The sequence below is a fragment of the Arvicola amphibius genome, chromosome 15 (genome assembly GCF_903992535.2).
Source record: "Arvicola amphibius chromosome 15, mArvAmp1.2, whole genome shotgun sequence".
Taxonomy (NCBI): Eukaryota; Metazoa; Chordata; class Mammalia; order Rodentia; family Cricetidae; genus Arvicola; species Arvicola amphibius.
Window position 1 is genome coordinate 50,973,397 of NC_052061.1, and position 23,689 is coordinate 50,997,085.

The 23,689-nt window shown below is 49.6% G+C and overlaps 1 protein-coding gene across 1 annotated transcript in view; it reads left to right on the forward strand.

Annotated features, from left to right (window-relative positions):
• The first annotated feature begins 1,529 nt into the window (after positions 1-1,529).
• The window catches only part of Disc1 (DISC1 scaffold protein), a 185,293-nt gene continuing 163,133 nt past the window's right edge, over positions 1,530-23,689 (forward strand). Inside the window, exons 1-4 of the mRNA XM_042054212.1 lie at positions 1,530-1,625; positions 3,544-3,747; positions 7,254-7,451; positions 7,553-7,898. Coding sequence (XP_041910146.1) covers positions 1,530-1,625; positions 3,544-3,747; positions 7,254-7,451; positions 7,553-7,898 — 844 coding nt within the window. The remainder of the gene's footprint in view (positions 1,626-3,543; positions 3,748-7,253; positions 7,452-7,552; positions 7,899-23,689) is intronic.

Sequence of the window (23,689 nt, forward strand, 5' to 3'; positions counted from 1 at the left end):
TGTGTTCCAGGGAAGCTTATATAGGGTCTTCTTGACTAATGGCCACGCCCCAACTCTCAGCTGCAAAGCCCACCAGAAACCACTCCCCTGTTCTCATGCTCAGAGCAGCTGCAAGCATAACTGGTTGTTTCTCTGGCAGTCAAGGGGGTCACAGGAAATTCAGGGTCTGGGGGTCCACAGTCCCCAACAATGTTTCTCAAGTTCCTTCACTCACCGCCAACCTTTGTATGTCTTTTGTAATTGATCTCCCTTTCCTCTTCTCTGGGAAGCTGTCTGCAGTCCCTCCAGCCCACTGTAGATTTCCCCCCAACACTCTTCTGAGCTAACCATACTTAAAAAATTATTTACTTTTATTTTATGGGTATGGGTGTTTTGTCTATGTGTGCAGTGCCCTTGGAGGCCAGAAAATGATTGTTGGGTCCCCTGGAACTGGAAATACTGGCAGTTGTCAGTGCCGTGTGTGATGGGACCCTAATCAGGTCTTCCAGAACAGCCAGTTCTCTTAACCCCTGAGCATTTCCCCAGCCCCCAATAGTCTTTTGTTCTTTTTTTGTTTTGTTTTTGTTTTTCAAGACAGGGTTCTCTGCACAGCTTTTGGAGTCTGTCCTGGAACTAGTTCTTGTAGACCAGGCAGGCCTCAAAACTCATAGAGATTCACCTGCCTCTGGCCTCCTGAGTGCTGGGATTAAAGGCCTGAGCCACCAACACCGGGCTCTTCTTTTTTTTTTTTTTTTTTTTTTTAAGATTATTTATTATGTATGCAGTGTTATGCCTTCCGGCGAGAAGAGGGCACCAGGTCTCATTATAGATGGCTGTTGAGCCACCATGTGGTTGCTGGGAATTGAACTCAGGACCTCTGGAAGAGGAGTACAGTGCTCTTAACCACTGAGCCACCTCTTCAACCCCTGGCGCTTCTTTTTTAAAATGTGTCTCTGTATATCTCCCAAAGAGCTGAGGAATTGTAGGCTTCTACCTAGACACTGATGTGTGCTGCCACCCAGTCCCACGAGGTGCCATGACTGACTTCAGCCCCTCTCTACAAGCTACAGAAAGTCACACGAGCCTCACCAGGCCTTTCAGGAAAAGGTTTTTGAAACACAAAGGGAATGTTGGCGACCCTGAGTGAATGCTTGTTGTTTGTTTCCTTATTGAAAACAGGATCTCTTGTAGCCCAGACTGCCTCAGACCTTCGTAGCCGATGATGACTTTTAAACTGATGTTTTGCCTTCACGTCCCTGAATGCTGACCTACAGGTGTGTGCATCACTGTGCCTGGCTTATGAGACCACTGGAGATGGAACCCAGGGCTTCGTGACTACCAACTGAGCCTATCTGGCCCTCAGCCAGCAGGGTTTCTATTTTTAAGTCCCGACTTTCTCACGTGTGTTATTCAGCCTTACTCCAAACAGGTGTGTCCAGACTTCCCCGTGCTAAGCGCTGCTTGGATGGATCACTTTAGAAGGGACTGTCCCCTAAGGCCCTGGTATGTCAAAAGATAGCAGCGGAGTGAGGTGAGGTGGGCTCCGCCAGATGGCTCAGATGATGGGGACCCTGGCTGAGCCTGTCCTCCCTGTCTGCCGAGGCATCAGACCCCAGCCTCAAGCAGATGACACCCTGCTGACCAGGGTGTGGAGCTCGAGGTCTCTGACGTGGTGTGGGGGAAGATGTCCCAGTGTCTCTGTCAATCTGAGACCTTTCACGACGTAGGTAGGAAACTCTCCAAACCAAACCTTAGCAAACCAGCCAAAATCACCACGGTAAAACTGAGGCAGAAATGGGCTAACAGATTTGAGTATTACATCTCTATGTCAAATAAAGTTCAGAAAACCTTCTCCTAACAGCCTAGCCATTCAGTGACATCAGTCCATTCTGAAAGCAAATCTCTGGCGGAGCCAGTCACCCACAGGTGAAGATGAGTCTGCCATAGGGAGTGGAGTGCTTTTTCTGGGAAAATTCTGGAAGTCCGCAGCCTCCCCTAGTTCCTCACGCTCATCTTCCTAAGATGGGTTTCTAACAGCATGAGGGTGGCTGCTTCTGTGACGTGTAGCTTAGGCCACCCCGTTGTCCTCTGTGGCTGTTTATCTGATTCTGTGCTAAGTGGAACGCCGCTTCCTCCTTCCAGGCATTCACCAGATGTGAGTCTTCATGCTGTCTACGCTATTTCCGGGGCTGAAGACAGATTACTCTTCTCCAATTCATTCGAGTTTATTATTTTTTTTTTAAAAAAGAAAGATCTCTTTTAGATGATTAAATTTCCCAGAATTCGTCCTCGGGCCTTGCCATTGTTCTCTGTGAGGGACTTTTCTTACATGGCCCCCCGCAGCACAGAGAGCTGGGAATGCCCCTGCGCTGTGGGACACAAGCAGGGGGAGGGATGCCATGCAGGAAAATGTGGCCACCAACAGGATTTATATCTTATAGGTCTCACTACAGAGAAGCAAGTCAGTGTCATTTTTGTCTAGTTTAGGTGTTCTACCCGCTCGCTGGACCACTTGCCTTCAGGCAGCCCGATGCCTGTGTTTTAAATCTCTGTCACAGCGGAATGAGCTGAATCCTGGGGGGTACTGGGTACCGGCTGAAGTCTCCAGGTGCCTACGCCTCGGGACATAGGACTGCACCAGGAACACACTGTGAGAAATAGAGATGGTTCGGGCCTGCGAGACAGCTCAGCTGATAAAGGCACTTGCAGTCACCCTGATCGCCCTGAATTCAGTCTAAGGATCCCATATGATAAGGAGAGAGTTGTAGCTGACCGCTGCGAGTTGTCCTCGCCCTCCATGTACACGCATGTTGTAGCGTGTACACGCCCCTCCCCCAGAGGAAAGAAAGAAGGACTAAGAAGGTGAAGAAGGAGGAAGAAAGAAGCAGAGAGAGAGAGGGCAAAGCCAGCACACCCTGGCAATGGGGGCGGGCCAGTGAACCGACGCAGAGCAGCTGTCGGTGCCCTCAGACCCTTCCTCGGTTGCGCTTTCTTGACCGTTTTGTACGTCACGTTTTTCTGCACATGCTCTGTTGTATGTGTCGTGCAGGTGGGGAGGGGCTTCCAGTCTCACGAGGTCAACTGCTTCTTCATGTGTCATCTGGATTCTGCTTTCTCAGTCCCTACTCTCCTGGCGGGCCTCTACAAGAGTTTCCAGCAGGCTCTGCCCCTGGCTACTTGAGTTGTCTGAAAAGGTGAACTCAATATAACAAGCTTAATCTGGGTAGGACGCACCCGGGGCAGGCAAGACTTGAACCAGTTAGTTCCTAAGAGAGTCCTGGTTCTCAAATGTGTCTTTTGATAATTCATTGACTTGGAAAAGAGTTATGTTTTGTCTTCTCAGCTCATGGTTCCGGCTGCAGATGCATACCCCCTTGATTTTAATATGCACATCACACACAAATGTGATGGATTATGCAAATTCTTATACGAAGAGCAATTGCGGTTTTGGCCAGTGATGAATACAGACTGCACTGTGGCCTCAGGCATTATTCTTTGAGGTTGCCTCATCTCCGCTGTCATGAAGGAGAGGAAGAACTTTCTGACATATTAACCTGTTGATAGAGCAACGATCTCCCTGTTGTGTGCTCAGTAGCCCTTTGTGTGGGAGACATTAACACACCTCGGGGCATTCAGAACAAGAGTCAGAAGCCAGAGGAAGCTAAAGGTGTCACTTGTTTGCTTGCAAGCAGCAGGACTCACAGTGGAGGCCCCTGTCCGTGTGTTGTCCTGTGTTCCTATGTGTCTCCATCTGGGTACCCTGGAGGTGTGAGTTGTAGGCTCTGACCTCCACTGGGCCAAACAGGATCTCATCCCTGGAGGTCTGGAGTTGACTCCGAATGGGTCATGTTCTCCATGAGACTGGATTAGAACCCTGAAATCAGGCAGTAATGAGAAGCAGGAGGTACCAGAAAAGCAAGCGGTGGTGGTAGTGCCGCCGGGACCTCTGGCATCCCTCAAGCTGGCCCTGGTCTTTGCGGAGCAGCAGCCTAACCCTGCTTCCTGAGTCTGCGAACAGCGTAGATCCTAGCAGAACTGCTCTTGGAGTATATCGGTGTGATTAACCACAGTTTAAGAGCCTTAAGTGATACAGTTATCACCCTTGGGGGTGGGGCAGCGTCACAACACTGGTCACGGGGGGCACAGAGTGTGGAGACAGGATGTGCACACTCAGCCGGGTCCTCAAGGGTGAGCAGGGACGTACCACTCTACTTTCTCACCTACCTCTTGACCCCTAGGGTCCAAGAATCCAGCCTGTCACAATGGACGATGATTCCCCAGGACATTACAGATGACCCTTCTAGATACTGTACTTCCCTGGGTTGTAATGGAGACCTCAGAAGGCCATCCTGCTGCTTGCCAACTTGGCGAGAGAGGAACTGTCATGAGTGAAGCCTGTCACCACGCTGCTCTGCTCTGAGGTCGCTCTGTGGAAGCAGAGCCATGCGCACAGTGTCTCTCTGCAAGTCACTGGCAGTGTGCAATGGAGGACTAACCTCTCTGCAGGCTTCAGATAGTGCGTACTAAACCAATAATGTATTTAAAATAAACAAATGAGTGCACCGCCCAGGCTGGCCTTGAGCTTATGCAATAAATATCCCAAGTATTCTTTCCAAGATTACAAGGCATGAACCAAGGGCCATGGGATTTAGCAGAAATGTCTTTTGATAGGAGACTATATTTTAATAAGGATACAGTCTGTCCGTTCTGTGATGGAAGCAGTTTGATGTAAGGCAAGCAGCCACCAGGAAGCGGGCCGATCATCAGGGAGCAGTGCTGAGTGGAGACTCGGTTGATTCTTTGCTGCTGGCAGATGGGGCACAGTGGCTGCTGTGTCTGGGTGGGCCTCGGTGAATGGAGATCTAGGTTGCTGAGCCTACACGCCATTGCCTGTTCCCTGCTGCCATGACCACCATGCTCACGGCTGCAGGGGATAACACAGGGCAGCTGGGAGAAAGAGGTGGCTGCTAACTTCAGAACATGCCGTCCATCTCTGCTTGGTTATTGGAGTCGTCCGCTTGAGGTCACCTCTGAACGGAGGACTGCTTGTTCATTTCCCCACTGACCCTTTGGGCAAAGAAATTGCCCCTGCTCTTGACTACTGACAAAATACACGGTGTCCAGACTGGACAAGCAGGACACAATAAAAAGACGCCAAACCTTGCCAAGACAGGGTAGGTAAGATGGTTTTTTCAAATTTCCCTGCCTCTGAAATGGTCTGTCAGATACTCTAGGCCTCAGCCAAAGCTGGTGCCCCAGTGTTGCAAATGAGACTTGGATGATGGCCCAGGTAGCCAGTTGTCTCTGTCATTTCTTGCACCTTTTGGAAGTTGCTTGATTACACTTCCTGTTTACTCAAGTAATATTATTTCCCTTCTCAGGTCTTTGATGGGGTTGAAGTCATAGTTACTTTCCTCTCATGACTTTGCCAAGCCCTATTTAATATAATACTTAGACTCCTTGGGATAGGCCAGATATTGAAACATTTAGCATGTTTCTTGTTTGTGTTGTTCATGCTGATTGTAATTCTATTTTTTACGTATGTTTTTGCCTCTTCTTTTTCCCTGGGCAATACTTGATATTTTTTATTGTATATAGCTTGTATTAGCTTAGAACTCTCTTATTTAGACAAGGAGGAGGTGCTGCAGGAGCTCCTTCGGCCAATAGCTCTTTTTAAGATACCAATCCACTTTGGGTGGTCTCATGTACTATAAATGCAGACAAAAAAGCATGCGCAGCCCTATGGCTGCTGGATTTGGTTCCAGTTCCCAGCGCATGCAGAGGACTGCGGATCACCACCCTTACTGAGAGTTTCTTCCCAAATAAAACCTTTGTTATACTACGTTCCGGGCTATTGTGGAACTCTTTTGTATGCCAACAGTCACCTTCTGTTGAGCACTTACAGGAGACAAACTACCTTTACTCTTTTTTTTTGTTTTGTTTTTTTTTTCGAGACAGGGTTTCTCTGCAGCTTTTTTAGAGCCTGTCCTGGAACTAGCTCTTGTAGACCAGGCTGGCCTCGAACTCACAGAGATCCGCCCTGCCCTCTGCCTCCCGGGGGTGCTGGATTTAAAGGCGTGCGCACCAATGCCCGGCTACCTTTACTCTTATGGGTGTGGCATATGTGAGTATGTGTGTATACAGGTACTCCACAAACGAGATGGCATTTTAATTAAAATATGATGCTGATATTTTAGGTTTTAAAAATGCTTTACTTTCATTTTGTGTAGTTGTATATCTGTCTGTCTGTCCATCTGTCTGTCCATCTGTCCGTCAGTGTCTGGGGGGGCGTGATAGCCAGAAGAGGGCATCTGATCCATCCTCTGGAGCTGGGTCGGCATGGGTGGTTGTTGAGCTGCTCAGTACAGAGCCTATGGAACCAAAACTTGGTCCTCTGCACGAACAGTCATATGCTCTAAACTGCGGGCGCGGCCATCTTCCAGCGCCGCTTTCAGACAGTTGATGTCGTGTATTATGGAGGTATTCCTAGCTATCCGTGGGGTGGGTCAGATATACCTGGGAACGCTCTACGACAAGTTGACCAATTCGCTCATATTTACTGTGGGATAACCTCTCAGGGGAGGAAAGGGTTAATTCTGGCTTCCAACCCCAGAACATAGCCCCTCACTGAAGGGAGTCAGGGACTTGAAGGCAGGCCTGCCTGCTATTGCACACAGCATTTAACCTCCAACCAAGAAGCTCCCTTTACTGCCAAGGAGGCACAGGCAGGATCCGCGGAGGACGCTGTCTGCCAGCTGGCTCATCGCTGGGCTTCTGTTCTGCTGGCTTTCTCACACAGTTCATGACTACCTTCCTTCGGAAGTGGTCCGCAGTGGGCCGGGCCTTCCTACACTAGATAGCTGTCAAGGCGTTGTCTTACAGACATGCTGTAGGCCACTCTGATTTAGGCAGTCACCGGACTAAGGCTCTCTTCTCATGTGACCCCAGGCCCTGTCACACTGACAGTTAAAGCTGAGTGGGACACTCTACTCAGTGCCCTTTTCAACCCTGTCACCCCACTACACTAAATCCAGACTGCTCATGTCTTATTAACTTGAGGCTGCCTGTGCCGTCTCGGAAGGCCCCTGGTGCCAGGCAGCGTAGCCCGCACCAGTGTCTTGTCCCTCCTCTAGCTGTCACAGGTCCCTCCCTTGCTGCAGGAACTTCTCCCTGCTTCTTCACAGCGTCCCACTCCTGCCTCAGGCTTCACTCAAACCTAGCGCTCCAGGCCTTTTTGGCTTCGGACTGACTACTTAATGGAGTTTGGTTTGTAGGTTTATTTTTGCCTCCGGGTCCAGAGGCGAGGTCATGAAGGGCCTGGCCCCCTGACTAGCACTTCCTGTACCCGCTGTCCTGTAGCAGGTGCTTTGCTGAATGAGCAAAGGCAAGAGATGGAGGAGCTTGAGCTTGGCAAGGGCCAAGGCATGTTTGCTCGGGCCAGCCCAGCTCTGCCAGCGATTTCCAGCAATGGAGTCACAAGTCATTTTTGAACAGCTGCTCCCCCGACCTCGTCATCTGTCACTTGGAGTAGGAAGGAATCTCTGCCTTCTCCTTTATCCCTTCTCACTCCCAGTGTCTGGGAAAGCGCCCAGTCCTTCCGTCCCAGGACACCCTGCCCCATCGCACTTCCCCCTCTTGTGCAAGTGAAAAGCAAAACTTTCTGAGCCCTGCGGTCTGGGAGTCTGGGAGCCGCGAGGGGCGGCGCGCGCGTGCGGGCGTGCAATGGGGCCCGAGGTGGAGAGGGAAGCGGCCCGGTCCTGGCAAGGAGGAAGGAGCCTCCCTCGGCTCGGCCCCCAGCCCGTTTGCCACCGCCTTCCGAGGCCGCCAGCACCGCAGTCACGGGCGCAGCAGGCGGCACGATGCAGGGGCGGGGGTCCCCGGGGCGCTCCTGTCCCCGGCCGGAGCCACGGCGGTTGCAGGTAGGGCCAGGGAGACACGAAGTGGGGAACGCGGCCTGCCGAAATCCGGGCGTGGTTCGGGTTTACAACTATGGTCCTACGCGCCCCTGGTGCAGGGGAGGGAAATCGAGGCAAGGAACGGGCATGCAGGGCGAGGGCGGTCCGTCTCCAGGGGCCACTGCAGTTCGCGTCCTAGCACGTCCTAGCCCTGTGACCACGGACAACCCGGGGAGCGCAGTCAGCCGAGGGCTGCGCGCGGTCGCTCCTGCCCGGCGCGTGTCGGGTGGTGGTCCGGCAGGCGTGGGGTGCACCCTAGTGTGGGTCGGTTTTGGGACTCATCAGCCTCGGGTGTCCGGCGCAGATCCGCGGGGACGCAGGGCGAGGTTGGGAGAGGTGTGGAGAACTGCAGCTCGCACCTCCCGGGGGCTGCTCGCCGCCCACTTCCGATTGTGAATTTGTGACGCGCAGGGCAGCTCAGGCTGAAAGGACCGGCTCCATTTCCTCTATCAGTCTGGGTCACCTACCAAAACCCTTGTGGTGACATTAAGTAAGTGGGTGGCCGCTTTTCAGCAAGGAGGAAGAGACCTCAGCAACCCACTTGTCAGAAAAGCGGAGAAAAGGCGCATGGTGGCAGCACACGCCTTTAATACTAGCACTGGGAGACTGAGACAGGAGGGTTGCCGAGATTTTTCAGCACAGCCTGGGCTACGTAATGAGACACTATCTCAAAACCAAAATCAAAACAGAGCAAAAACCCAAGCACTGAGCCCTGCTTGAGACCGGAGCTCTGCAGTTTGGGCGGGCAGAGTGCTGAGGGAGGGAAGGCCATGGACTTAGGTGCTTCTTTTAGCTCTGGAGCCCCGGTTTCCTCATCTGTGAAAGGAACACTAACCTCCTGCTCCCAGTCTCCATAACCAGGTTGTGTGAAGACATTTTTGCAAATGGGAGTTGGAAAACACGGAATTGGTGGTGGGGTGTGGGGTAAAAGCCTCCTGCATGCCCGGTCCTAGATCATGTCTCAGTTTCCCCAATCTGTAACATGGAGCTAATTCCCTACCTGCTCGGTAGGGTGTTAAAGACACGAAGCCTTTGGCCCAATGTCTGAGATACCACAGCAAGCTCTCAAAAGTCTCTAGTTGCCTAGGCTAGCCTAAAACCTCCCTGCATACCCCAGGTTGGCCTCCAACTTGGTATTCTCTTGCCCTTGGCCTCCCAAGTGTTGGGATTACAGGTGTGTTCCATTACACACTGGCGCTTAATTATTGTTTTGACCATGTAAGACCTAAAACAAGCTAGGGGCTATAAGGAATGCCCGTGTGAAGTGTGTTAGCATCTGAGAGCAGGATATTTTTAAAAGATGTTTGGCATCTTGCGTGTAGACTGCTGAGGTTCAGCCAGGACTCTGCCCACAGCAGAAGAGCCCTGGACGAAAATCTGCTTCTGAGTTGCCACCCCAATCCTCAATTTTCTCTTTTGTTGAGAGAGAGAGAGAGAGAGAGAGAGGAGGAGAGAGTAGAGAGAGAGGAGGAGAGAGAGCGAGAGAGAGAGAGAGAGAGAGAGAGAGAGAGAGGAAAACACTTGGGCTGCCTTTTGCATCCGGAGTGTTGCCTTAGGGTCTATGAAGCAGAGCGTCTGGAACTTGTGGGGCTGGTGCCAGCCTGCAGATGCCAGGCACCACGTTTGCAGGGACTGCATGTGCCAGGCACTTGCTCCTGCCCTCGGATGGAGCTCTCCCCGAACCTGTGTGGGGCTGGTGCTGCAGTCCTCATGGTCCTTTCGACACAGCAGAGTCCTGTGGCCGTCATTCCTGTTGCCTAGGTTGGTAAACAGGGATGGAGTCTCAGAACCCAGGTGCGGGTTGTCTCTAGTCACTGGTTGAAGGGAGGCATCAGAGCTGACCTATGTCATGTCAGAGGTAATAATGTATCTTTTATATCTATCTTTATCATCTATCTGTGTGGTCTGTCTGTCTATCTGTCTGTCTATCATTCTGTTCACCTACCTACCTACTATGTGCCATACTAGGGATTAAACGCAGGGCTTTTTTCATGCTAGGCAAGCACTCTAGCATTCACTCATACCCTCTAGCCCACATCTTTCATAATTATAGGTCCTAAAAATAAGGGTGTAATCGCCAGAAAGACCTTTTGAAACACACCGGATTCGGTTTGTATTTTATAAGGTCCTATTTCGTGGTGACTTTTTTTCAGAAGAACTACAAATTACAAAAATTTCTCAAATAAAAAGACATTTTAAACTTTGAAAGACTGTATATAGCGAGATCTTAGCTCAATATCAAAGTGGAATTAGTAAATGTTTCATTTTTGATATTTGAACTTGCGAGGCAGGAGGGTGGCCCATGAGGTAGACATGGCTGCATAGAGCTCGAGGCTACCTGAGATGAGAGGAGGGGTTTCGGAGAGGGAGCCGAGGGGCTGGGGCTGTGCTCCGAAATGAATTCCCAGTTCCTCCATTTCCAAAATTAAGTATTTTTTGTTGATTTTGCTTTTTGTAGGAAGCACAGAAGTTGGCCCACTGGTAAACCCACCCTGACATTAAAACCATGGACTCTCACCATAGCAGCCAGCCTGGGGCCTCAACCCCTGATGTGTTTCTCTGCTGTGGAATCAGCTCACACCCTACTTCAAAGACGGGGTGCGCAGTAGCTACTACTTTACTAAATGAAGAAAGCGATACTTGCTCACTGCTCAAACACGAAGACATTTGGGTAGAAAAGAGCCAACTTTTGGTGCTCATTACAATGTCTTTATTAGCTGGGCTAGTGGTGGCCCAAGTCTTTAATTCCAGCACTCAGGAGGCAAAGGCAGGTGGATCTCTGTGAGTTGGAGGCCAGTCTGGTCTATGAAGTGAGTTTCAGGAGAGCCAGAGCAGTTACACAGAGAAACCCTTTCTCGGAAAGAACAGTCTTCATTAAAAATAACACAGATTAATTCTTTTTGTGTGTATGTGCATGCATGTGTGCATATGTCCAAGGAGGCTGGAAGAAGGTACCAGATCCCATGGAGCTGGGAGTTACAGTGTGTCAAAAGCCGCTTGTTATGGGTGCTGGGAACTGAATTCAGGTCCTCTGGAAAATCAGCACATACTCTTAACTGCTGAGCCATCTCTCCGGTCCCTGAAGACATTTTTAGCATTTTGATTGCAGTGCCATTAGAGATTCAGTTGTAGAGGTCAGGATTTTATTGTGGTTTCAACTTTGACCTTTGGAGCAAAAAGATATGATAACATTGACATTAGATGATCTACAGGCAACCAGGCGGTGGTTAGCACACACCCTAATTCCAGCACTTGGAAGGCAGAAGGAGGTTGATGAAAAGGTGGCTCTCTGAGTTTAAGGCCAGCCTGGTCTATAGAGTAAGCTCTGGGACAGTCAGGGCTACACAGAGAAAAAACAAACAAACAAACAAACAAAAGACTAACCACGTCAGTATCTGAGAGTAAGAGTAAGAATGGGTGATATTTTAGTTAGAACCTCTAGACAAGAAGTAAGAATTAGACTTGTTCTTTTATAATGATAATTATAATGATAACATCATCATCATCATCAACAACAACAACATTGATGTATATGCTTTGTTTTAATGCCACCCTCGGTGTGTTCCACTATGCACATGCCTTGGGCAGCCACTCTGGGTTGGGTGTGGTCCTCTCATGGCATGGCAGGGTCACCTATGTGGTCATTTGTCCCTTAGCATCCTTTCAGCTCTGGAGAGTCATATGCTGTTTGGGACCAGCTCCTTAGATGGCTTCTGGACAGCGTCTATGAGTCCTTTTGAATCCAGATGTTGTAGCCATTCTGAATCCACTCTCTCCCAGAGTCAGGGCTCGCCCTTTGTGGAATGCAGCTTTTCACACTAAGCAGAAGAGGGGAGGGAAGGAGGACTGGGGCTGCCAATGGATGAAATATTGGTATATGGTTTTGGGAGGTGGTCAGGGGCTTACAAGGGTTTCCCTTCCTCTCCCTGCCCTTTCCATTGGTGACTTGCCTTGTCAGAGCTCAGGAAATGGATAGGGATTCCCCCAGTCAGCAGGACCCTGGTCACTGACAGCAGTAGTGGAATTCCCAGTTCACTGCTGGATGGAGCTTTGAGTTATTAATTTGGAACATAACTCACTTGGTAAAGTGCTCACCGTACTTGCAATACAGTCCTTGTTTGATTCCCCCTAGGTGTGGGGGCACATCCCTGTAATTTCTCACACTGGGGAGGCAGAGAGACATGAGGATCCCAGGTGCTTGCTGGTCAGGCAACCTAGCTGAACCAGTGAGCTCCCTGTTCTGTGAGGGACTCTGCCTCAAAACAGAAAGTGGAGCATGAAGTGAATGTCGCCTGTTGTCACCTGCTTGTCCCTGCACACACATGCGTGAACATTTGCATTCACATCTCTGCATACATCCTGATAGGTAAGATGTCCCGTTTAACAAGTACAACTGTGGATAAGCACGTGTGTGTGTTTGTGTGTGTCCATCTTTGTATGTAAACCAAGCTGCTCTGAATTCAAGATCTTGCTGACCCAGTTACCTGAGTGACTGAGTATAGGTGTTCCCTACTGTGCCCCACTGTACCCCCCACCTTAAGCACTGTGTATCTGGAGACCCGATTAGGGGGAAAGCAACAGCCCTACTGCATGCATTAAATGCATTAGTGGGGGCTGGAGAGATGGCTCAGCAGTTAAGACACTGGCTGTTCTTCCAGAGGTCCTTGAATTCGATTCCCAGCAATCACAAGTGGCTCACAGCCATTTATAGTAGGATCTGATGCCCTCTTCTGGCATAAAGGTGTACATGCAGATAGAGCACTCATACAATAAACTACATAAATCTTTAAATGCATTAATGAATAACTCTGAGTCACCAATAATGCATCAATATTGCATTTAAGGAAAGAAAGAAAAGCACTTCCTCTTGGAGTCATTAGCTGAGAGGGAGGAGCCAGATTTAAGTTCGTTACTTCATGTTTCCTGTAGCTTTGTCCTTTGTTTTATGAGTCTGAATCTGTGCCTGTCTGGAGGCTGTCTTGTGAATCTGTGTTGTGTGTCCGCCCCCCACCCCCACTGTTCTCACAGGATGTCTGTCCCTAACAAAGGGCCTTTGCTCTGTAACTTCTGCTGAACAGCACAGAAAGCACCACATAGGGAGGGAATGGGGTGCTTTACAGAAATCTTTAACAGTTTTACAAGGATTAAGTCACTGGCTCCAACTGATTCCAACTGACCCAGACAACAAATTAGTACTTACCAAACATCGTTGCTTGTCAATCAATATCCATAAATGGATATTCATTTTAGAAGATTGCTTTCAACTTCTGTATTTGCTGTTTCCAGCAAATGATACACATGCATTATCCGGGGGGTCATGGGCATGGAAGAATACATAACTTATGATTATAGCTATGCATTAGCTTAGGTTGTAAAGTTGATGACACAGGAAAAGACAAGTCAGGTTGTTTTTAAATCGTTGCCCTAAAAGCAGATGAAACGAACAGGCTGAGTACACGGTTAGGGCGGCAGCCTTAAGTTGTCAGTGACCCCAGGTGTATTACCAACTGTTGCTGTGGGGTCCAGAAAAAGTGCCAGACTCTTAGAACGTAAGAGATGTTTCCATAATTTATATCACCACACCCTACATCGTCTATTCCGTGTCAAGTTCAAGTTCGTTTCCAAGCATATAGCCTTGCTCTTGTCCACCTGTCCAGCCGCAGCATCTGGCCGTGGTGGAAATGCTCTTTCCTTAGGTGGGTTTGAACTCAGGAGGATGCAGGTGACAGTGTGCACTCCTGAAGGGAGCGGCTGCCATCTCTGGGGATTCCTCAGATGTCCGAACGTTGAGGGCTGTGAAAGTGGAGATCAGCGACCCCTGGCTCCTTATTCCACAAAAGAGGAAAGTGGGCATTGGCACAGAGTGGGCATAGGACAAAGAAGAGCATTTACCAAGTGTACATGGAGTCGTAGGTCCTATCAGCACTGCCAAACAAGCTAACCAAGAAGAAACCAGAAGGACTTTGACTATTTTCTTTTTGTACAGGATCTCATTATGGAGCCTTGGTTGCCTGAACTTGCTTTTGTAGACAGGGCTGGCCTTGAACTCACAGAAGTCTGCCTGCTTTGCCTCTTAAGTGCTGAGATTAAAGGCATGTGCCACTCCTGCCGGGCAAGATGTAGGTTCCCTTTTGTTGTTATTGTTGTTAGTTTTGTTTTCTGAGAAAGAGTTTCTCTGTGTATCCCTGGCTATCCTGGAACTCACTCTGTAGACCAGGCTGGCTTCAAACTCACAGAGATACACCTGCCTCTGCCTCCTGAGTGCTGGGATCAATCAAAGTGGCAATGTCTAAAGGAGCTGTGGGTTGCCAAAGGGAAAAAGCACATTATTGTGATTTTACTGGGGGAAGTATGGGGACAGTGGGGCACAGGAAGGAGACACAGAGCACCCCAAGCTAGCTCTTGAACTGCCAGCATCTAGCACCTCGTCCCATCTCACATCAAGTGATTATTTATCACAAAACATCAGAGTTCCTGAATCACAGAGCAAGCACATCTTATCAGAGAGTACAGAGGTCATGCTGAGGACACATGCTACTCAACCATCATCCAAGTCCTTGGATGTTCAGTTTTGCAGCCTAAAGCCCTGCGGGGCTGGAGTGTGAGCTGGGCCTGACACTGTGCCTTTCAGTGTATAAACTGACAGACATGACTGCTCCATGGTGTGGTTAAGGGGAAGGTTTTGATTGTAGATACGTGATAGGAATATTTCCTAACCAAGCCTTTCCACAAGCGCAAAGAACTCCAATCAAACCATATTAGACTAAATCAAAAATGCCCACATTTAATGAATGCCATGCTCTTGGGTGGCCTGGATCATGACAGGGAGAAGACAGAGGGAGATCACACGCAAAACCTGAAACCACACGTTCCTTCTCTGGGCAGCTGCCTAAATACCCTGTGGGAATGGTCCTGACCCTCCCCTGGGGAGGGGTCAGTGCATGGCAGGCTGGGAGTTGGACTCCAGATCAAACACAACTCCCAGGCCAGGGGCTGGGGGTGACGCTCCCAACTTAATATTACATTCCAGGTTCTTTGGATATAGGGGTGTTAGAGGGCTGGGGTCTCAGTTTTGACCAAACAGCTAGTGGCGTGCCATCTCATCTTTTTAAGTCACTGTTGGGGGTGGTGATGCGCAGGTTGCCGCGGGGATAGACGGTCACACACACCTGCACAATCTGTGACACACACTCTGCACTGGCCACATGAAGGACTTCCCAGAACCAGCAGGTCTTTGGAGTTTTCCTGTGTTTAATTTTGATTTGGACTTTGAATAACTTTCATCTCTATGCAATGGAGTCTGTATAAAGCCCTATACTAGGATATGGTGTTTCGTTTCTTCTTGTGACTCTGACAATTGGCTTCTTATGGCAGAACATTCTTGCAGGTACAACTTCATAACTACAGAGGGCGCCCTGACTCTAAAGAAGGCCTATCAGCTTGTCAAGATTTTTTTTTGAATCTAGGCTATAAGATGAAAATAAGCACACTCTGAAGGTACTTAATAAAACCATTACTAAATGCTCCCAGCCCAGCCCTGGGACGGAGCCTGTCTGCCTTTGCCTTCCTGTAGAACTCCGCCGGCTCTGTGCGTTTTTTGGAACTGTTGCACGTGAACTGTTAACACTTCTGTCTCACTGGTGACAGGACAGTCTACTTGGCCCATGCTCAGTGTGTTCCTTCCGCATTGTCAAAGGCCCCTCAGTGCAGAGAAGGCCAGCTTGCTTCCTGGAACCCCACAGGGGCTGTAGTTAAAGGGCTTTTTGTCTCAGCCACAGAAAACCCACAGGAAATGCCAGCTTCAGAGCAGCTACGCACGGTCATTGTCCCTCAGATAGAGTGCCCTCCCCCTCCCCAAAAGGCGGCAGCTAGCACACAAGCAACCAGACAGACAGCGGCGTTTCAGGCGTCCAGGGGACTTTCTGTCCAAGTCCTCCTAGCAGTGAAAGAGCCCTAGCTTGCTTGTGCTTCCCAGGGATGGCCATGACCTTTGCACAAAGCCAGCTTCATAGTAGGCACTCAGTCAGATTACTAAGGAGGGATGTCTGGATTCCAAGTCTCCAGCCCCATCACTCCCTCGCTGCGTGGGTGGGGATGGGCCATTTGATTCTCTCCCTCAGTCTTGTGCTGAGCGTGGCATGCTTGCTTCCTGGAACAGGGATGACAGGAGACAATATATAGCAACGGTCACATAGGACAGGTGGCCTGCAGTGTGAGACTATGCCCGTAAGGTCCCACATGATGGGGAAAGTGGTCCCAGCAACTGGCTTTCTAATTCCTCAGCCCAGGGACACCCCCTCCTTAGGGGCAGCTTTTGGGGTTTGACCAGTGGTCCTTAAGTAGCAGCACTGGTGTGTCAACACGGGGAAGGTGAGGTTGATAGTTCAGCTGGCCTAGCCTTCCGGAGGGTGTGCTGGGGAGCCTTCTGGAGGGTGTGCTTGGGGAGCCTTCTGGAGGGTGTGCTTGGGGAGCCTTCTGGAGGGTGTGCTTGGGGAGCCTTCTGGAGGGTGTGCTGGGGAGCCTTCTGGAGGGTGTGCTTGGGGAGCCTTCTGGAGGGTGTGCTGGGGAGCCTTCTGGAGGGTGTGCTTGGGGAGCCTTCCGGAGGGTGTGCTAAGGGAGCTTGCTGGGTCATTACACGTGTACTTCTGCCATCTGACCGCCCGCCCCGGCTAGCTTCTGTGAGTCTCCAGGGCTCTAGAGGCTGATTTAAGGATGGCTAATACTGGATGATGAACTGGTGGCATCTAGAATGACTGAAGAGAAGAGGCAGCCTCTAGGCATCTTCTAGGTTCTGAAATTGTAGGAAGACTCACCCTACCCGTGGGCAGCACCATTCCATGGGCTGGGGACCCAGATGGCTCAGATAGGAGAAATCGAGCTGAGCGTCACCAGAATGCACCTTGCTCAGCTTCCTGGCTGTGGATGCAATGTGTCCAGCTGCCGCAGGCTCCTTCCGTGCTTTGCCTGCGCTGATGCTCTGTGCTTGTCCTAGTTTACCTGTCTACTTGACACAGTCCAGAGTCACCTGAGAAGGGAGTCTCAATAGAGGGACTGCCTAACCCAGACTGGCCCGTGGCATGCCTGGCGAAGACTGACAGGATCATTAGTTGACGGAGGAGGGCCCAGCCTACTGTGGGAGGCACCATTCCCTAGACAGATGGCCTGATCTCTATAAGAAAACCAGCTAAGCATGAGCCCGTGAGCCCCTAGCAAGCAGCCGCCTTCCGCCATGCTTTCTGCTTCAAGTGTCTGATTGAGCTCATGCCCTGACTTCCCTCAGTGATGGACTGTGAGCTGAAATGTGAAATACACCCTTTCTCCCCCTAGGTTGCTTCTGGTTAGGGGATTTATTACAGCAAGAAAAACTAGAGCACTGATCTTTCAATCCTTCAGTTTCATCATACCTACGGTCTGAGTTAAACCTAACGTTCCTCTTCCTTTCCCTTGTCTCTTCAGAGCAAACCAAGATACGACTTAGGCTTTGGAACCAGCATTAAACATTGTGTTTGCTCAGTGCAAAGTCATCACTGCCTATAATCCCGGAGCTTGTCATGCCCTCCTAAAGCCCAAGACAACGAGTCACGCTTGGGTCTTGTAGAATGTCTGCCACCTTGTGCCGTGTGACTTGTGCCTTGTACCGCGAGGAAGAACACAGAAAGGGCTGCACTCCATCAATCTCCCCAGGGGAAGGTTTCAAGACTGGGTTAACAAGGAGAGACAGATGGGATGCTTGGAGTACGATAGCCAATTCTAGAGCTAATCTGATTAAAGCGCATAGAATCTTTTCCGTAGCACACAAATGAAATCTGACAGTGAGTGTCAGCCGAGATACCTTCAGCTAGTTGTCTGCCTTGCTGTTTGGGTTAGCATCTTTTAGCAACACCCAGCATGTTGCAGAGGGAACTGAGAGAAGCAGAGAGGTCCAGGAAGGGGCTGCCCATCCTTGGTGCCCTCCCAGCATGCTTTGCTCACAGGTGTGAACCCCTGACGGTTAAATTCCTAGAAGCTAAGGCAGGCAACTGGCTCCAAGGAGAAGGAATAGGGTTATTCTCATTCATTGTCTTAGGAGGTCTGTAACCCATGGAGTCTGGAGACTCCAGGGCTGCTTAGGATGGGAGCCGGTGGCCACAGAGTAGCCTCAGGGAGACATTTCTCTTTTACCTAAAAGCAGCTTCCTTGAGGTGGAGCGATACACAGCACCGCGTATGACTGAGGAGATGGTCCAGTGGACAACACACTTGCCACACTTGATGCGCAAGGGTGAATCTCAGAGTTCAGGCCCTAATCTCATTACACCTGCAACCCGGCCCTGGGGAGAAGGAGACAGATGACCTCCAAGGACAGCTGGCTAGCCAGACGCGTGAAAGTGGGGTTCAGCAAGATAACCTGTCTCAGTAAATAAAGCCGAACGCGACCTAGGATACATGGGCACCTCTAATTTTCATGTGCACAAATACATACATGCATGTGTAGCCACATGTAATATGAACGTGCACACACAGACACAGGCCAAGCATGCCGGTTTATCTGGACCCATATGTTTTCATTTGCAATACACATGCAAAATGTTGTAGGAGGCTGCTTGTTCATTTCCCGGCTGCCCAGACTTCTGAAATAATCACACAGAAACTGTATTAATTAAATCACTGCTTGGCTCATTATCTCTAGCTTCTTTTGTTTTTTTTCCAGTTTATTTATTTTTATTAAAAATTGCCATCTCTTCCCCTCCTCCTCCCCCTTCCCTCCCCTCCCCTCCACCCACACCCCCACTCCCTCCCTCTTGAGGCCAAACAGCCATCAGGGTTCTCTACCCTATGTTGAGTCCAAGGTCCTCCCAACTCCCCCCAGGTCCAGGAAGGTGAGCAACCAAACTGACAAGGCTCACACAGAGCCCGTCCATGTCGTAGAGACCAAGCCCATCGCCATTGTCCTTGGCTCCTCGGTCAGACTCCACCATCAGCCACCCTCAGAGAGTCCGATTTGGTCGCATGTTCCATCAGTCCCATTCCAAGTGGACTTGGTGGTCTCCCATTAGTTCTGTCCTGCCGTCTCAGTGGGTGAACGCATCCCTCATGGTTCTGACTTTCTTTCTCATGATCTCTCTCCATCCGCTCCTCATCAGAACTTTGGGAGCTCAGTCCGGTGCTCCTATGTGGGGCTCTGTCATTTTCTCCATCCAATGCCAGGTGAATTGGCTAACTCTTTCATCTTAATTTAATCCATTTCTATTAATCTGTGTATCGCCACATGGCTGTGGCTTATGGGGACCATAGCATCCAGCAGACTTTTCCATGAAGCAGGAAGTTACAAAGACAGTTCCAATTGTATTGGTAGTTTGTCAGTCACTTTTTTCTGTGTCCTGCAGAATGTCTAGCAGAGTCTTTCATGAAGCAGTAACCCCGAAAGACCATATCACCTTTAAGCAAGTTCAACAGTCATTTCTCTGTGGGTCCTGCATGTCCAGTTCATCAAGCAGTCCAGGCCAGAGCAGTTTCTTGCCCATATGGTTAACCAACTCCATGAGGAGCCTCTTTGATGCCCATCTTCCTCTTAAAGTAGATGGTGCTGCCAGGAGCAGATGTGTCTCATTGTCATGAAAGTCTAAGTTCTCAAAACATTTTAAATGCCATATTCTGAAGGTCTAACTGAATATATATCTCTATCTATCTAAAAAGCCTAACATGACTACACACTTGACTATTATAGTTGATTATCTATTAACCTATATTTCCCAATTATACATTACATTTTCAAATGAGCTGCACAAACACAATGCCTTAATCAAGAGCAGAAATATGCATGTAAGAAGACTGACCTTAAATTTGTATCAATAAACCAAGATCTATACCAATGCAAATTTCTATAGCATATCCCCTTTAAATGTAAAGAAACATTTATAAACAATATTTGGAAATTTGGGTGTAGTTCTCTAGACTACTTCTTGCTGATTGGGCACCGTTAATCAGGTCTTTTATGGTGTATCATCTCAGTCAGCAGTTAGGCAAAGTAATTTTTTGGGGGTGTTCACGGCAATGTTTCAGGGAGTCTTGGTGCATCAAACCATATTATTCTGAAAGCAATCCAGAGGTTCTCATCCTCTGTGAAAACAGAAGAAGAACCTCTTTTCCAAAGCAACATATCCATAGACTCAAACTTTGACATCAAGATGACTTTGAAGTATATATGTTGGCTTTGTTTAGCAGTTCCCAGAATCAAATGTTTCTCTGAAGTCAAAAAATTCAGAGATAACACAATAATATACATAATCCAGACTCTCTGTGAACTTTCCATCTTTACACAGCTGTGCCCATTTGTGCTCGTCAGATCTCAGTCTTGATGTCCCTGGTTGTTCGGAGCCTGCCAGTGTGTATGTGTATGGTTATGGCTGTGAGTCTGTTCATGATGACTTATGATTTCTTTACTACTGGAGACCAGAAGAGTCACTGTGGGCCCTGGTGAGGTGGCCTAAGGTTTGGGATGCCTCCCCTAGGGCATCTTCTCAGACAAAGAATCACATGGAAGACAGAGGAGAAGGCAAGGATGCTTCCAGGAAAGGACAGTAAGGACGTGACATGCACCTTGGGAGAAGAGCAGGTGGCTGACCAAACAAGAACAAAGAATAGGCTGTCCCAGTGTTGCTCTTGTGGCTCTCTTTGCAGTGGACATGAAAACTACACTCTGCCCAGGATGACATGAGCCACGGGTGCAAATACTGCACTCCGTCTTCCCTGGCCAGCCAAGGGAGAATAAGTCCCCAGATCCCAGCTGGCTTTAACTCTGCATCAGTCAAAGGCTGCCCTGGGTGGCTCCCACTCAGGATGGTGTTTGAGGTGGTAGGCTGCCAGCAGCACCTACTGTATTTCATTGGCCTTTCAAGCTCTTGGTAGCCTGGGGCTATTCCCAGGCACAGCCTGGGCTGTTCCTCTGGTTTGTTTTTAACTAAGCGTTTTGAGGCTTACTTTGCGGAAAGGCTAGCATTAGATAGTTCTCGACTGCCTCTGCGAGGACCTTCCTCTTCTCCCTTGTTTGGGGACATGGACTCCTTTGAAGTGACAGGTTTTCTACCCCTATCTTTTTTTACTTCTTGGGCTTCAGTGTCTCCTAAGCTGAGCTACCATGCTCCCTTTCAACCCAAGGATCACTTTCTTTATTAGAGCCGAAGGCTGAGAATTCAAGCTGGCTGATTCTGCCCCGGCTTCTCTATGGTCTAACCCCATTGCCCTAGATAAAGGGCTCTTCTGTCTGTCTGCCTTTCTTGCTCTAGTCTGTTCTCTGTTTTAAGCACAGCTTTTTCTGGCCTGGTATATAGTGAGCAGAATCTTGCTCTGGCCTTTCACCATCTCGCCAGTTTTCCTGCTCCCCGATCCCTGTGGAAGTCACTTTTCTTGTGGCCGTGGCCAGGTTCACAAAGAGCAGCTTCAGGAGGGAGGGTTTATCTTGGCTCGTAGCCATAGAGCACAGTCCGTCAGGATGGGGAGGATCAGGCCATGGAGGCAGCTCTTGACTGTGGCTGCAGGAGTGGGAGGTCACATGGTCACATCCGGGCAGATCAGGAAGAGAGGGGGATGTCCATGCTCAGCTCGGTTTCTCCTCTTTGCCCTTTGGTTCAGCCCAGGCTCTGGTTCATGAGTTGCTGCTGCCCACCATCTCACAGTCAGTCCTACCCGGAAGCACTCTCGTGGGCATTCAAGGTGGGTCTCAGTGGGTATGAATCCAGTCCAGTTGATTCGAGGATTAACCATCACCCTGAGTGAGGGTCCTGTGACCACTGATGTGAACTTGAGTCGATTCCAGTAATGAGATGTGCAGTAACTCATGATTTCTGCCTCCAACCATCTTGGCCATGCTACCCTGGCAGGTGAGAAACACACTGGCTCAGCTCCTACCATGCCATGCGTAGCTCGGCTTGCTCTGGTCACTTCTCCAGAAGTTTCCTCCCCGTCCCCCACATTATTAGTGTGGCTGTCAGATTATGACTGATGTTCTTGACCTAGAAAGACGATTTGCTAGGGATGGACAGTTCACGAGGAACCTCTGCTTGAAACTCAGTGGACTTGAACATGTTTTCAGATTCTGAGGGTTCTATTCAGAGACCCTACTGCTGCTCCCCACTTTGCACCTCAGCTTTTTTTCATGTTTAAGTGGGACAGGACAAAAAGCGGTGTGCCACCAACTGTCAAGACCTCTGGAAATGAACATTTTCACTGGTTCTCCTGCCCACGATGGACAACTATGTTTTCCCCCTCCCTTCTGTTCCCATCTCCCTCCCTTCCCCTTATCTCCTTCTCTGCCTTACAGTGTAATCCTGGCCTGCTTCAAACTCGCAATCCTCCTGCCTCAGCCCATGGAGCAGCTGCGATTACATATGTGTGCTCCCGCATCTGGCTTCAGGTTTTTCTAGTTTCTGCTAACCGTAAGGGGGTGGAGTAGTCTATGCACTCAGCTACCATTCCATGTAGTGGCCCAGCTCCTGAGGACCATCTGAGAATCTGCAAATGTAATAACAGGCTACCCAGACTCCTTAGCAGTCCAGCGCCAGTCGTGGGGGCGAGGGCTGACTCCAGGCTCCTTGTGTCTCAGAACAGGGACTGTTGCATGCAGGGCCATCTGTGACTCTGGACAGTGTCTGAACTCCACAGGCTGCTGTGATCTTGATTAAATCCAGGGTAACCATGGCTTTCACCCCAATAGTTTTTGAGGTGGACCAAGTGACATGTTAAGAATGTAGACCTTGTTTGTTGCTTAATAGGCACATACATGGATTTCTACAAATACAGAAATATATATGTAGAAATACACATACACATACCCCTTCTCCCAGATCATATATATATGACTGTGATACTAGGGGCTGAGCAATACAGGCAGTAACTGGCTTATTTCTGTGATAGCATTTGCTCCAGAAGCCTTTGGGCTCACCTGTGGAACTTCTCATTCCCATAGCACTTGGCAGTTCCCAGTGTGTCTCTCCTTGGACTGTGCCATCTAAACATGAAGAAGAAAAGCTGGGGCACATGGGAACTACCGATATTCTGCTTGCCTGGTGACCAGGCTGTGTGCAGCCTGCCCCTGTGGCCTCAGATCTCTGTGGTGCGCTGGAGACTGTTGGTCCACAGAAGACCCATCCCAGTGCTGAGCCCTGTGAGGAAAGCAGCTTCACCGCTCCGTGGCCAGGAACAGAGCATCTGCGGAGAAGCAGAGCTCAGCAAACCTGTGCAGGCACTGACAGAGCCTGACAAGATGAACCTGCTGGAACCAACCCTGAGATGAGCCATGGGCCTAGGGAAGGTGTAGCATCCTCGAGTCCTTCTGTGTCCGCCCAGTCCCTGTTCCCATCCACACATCCCCTCTGCTGTCACCAGGGGCTCTCTTGGAGGCTGGAAAGGTTTAATCCTTTCTGGTTCTCTCCCAAGATAAGCTGGGTAATTGAAAATGTGCCTGTGAGTATAATCTCCAAATTGGTGGATTTAAAACAAAGCCGATTAGTGGATTCATGTTGTAAGGATAGGAACAGAAATCTTTCTTTAAAAGATGCTGTTGATAATGAGGAGCTGAGAACCTTGGTGGGCTGCACACAGCCCATGTGGGCTCTGTGTGAAGAATATGATTGGGGCTGGGGAAGAGAGCGTAGTGGGCAGAGGGCCAGCACAGGGACTTGAGTTATTCCCTAAAACCCACATATAAAAAAGGCGTACATGGTGGTACGTGCCTGTAACCCCAGTCCTCGGGAGGCAAAGAGAGAGGATCCCTGGGGC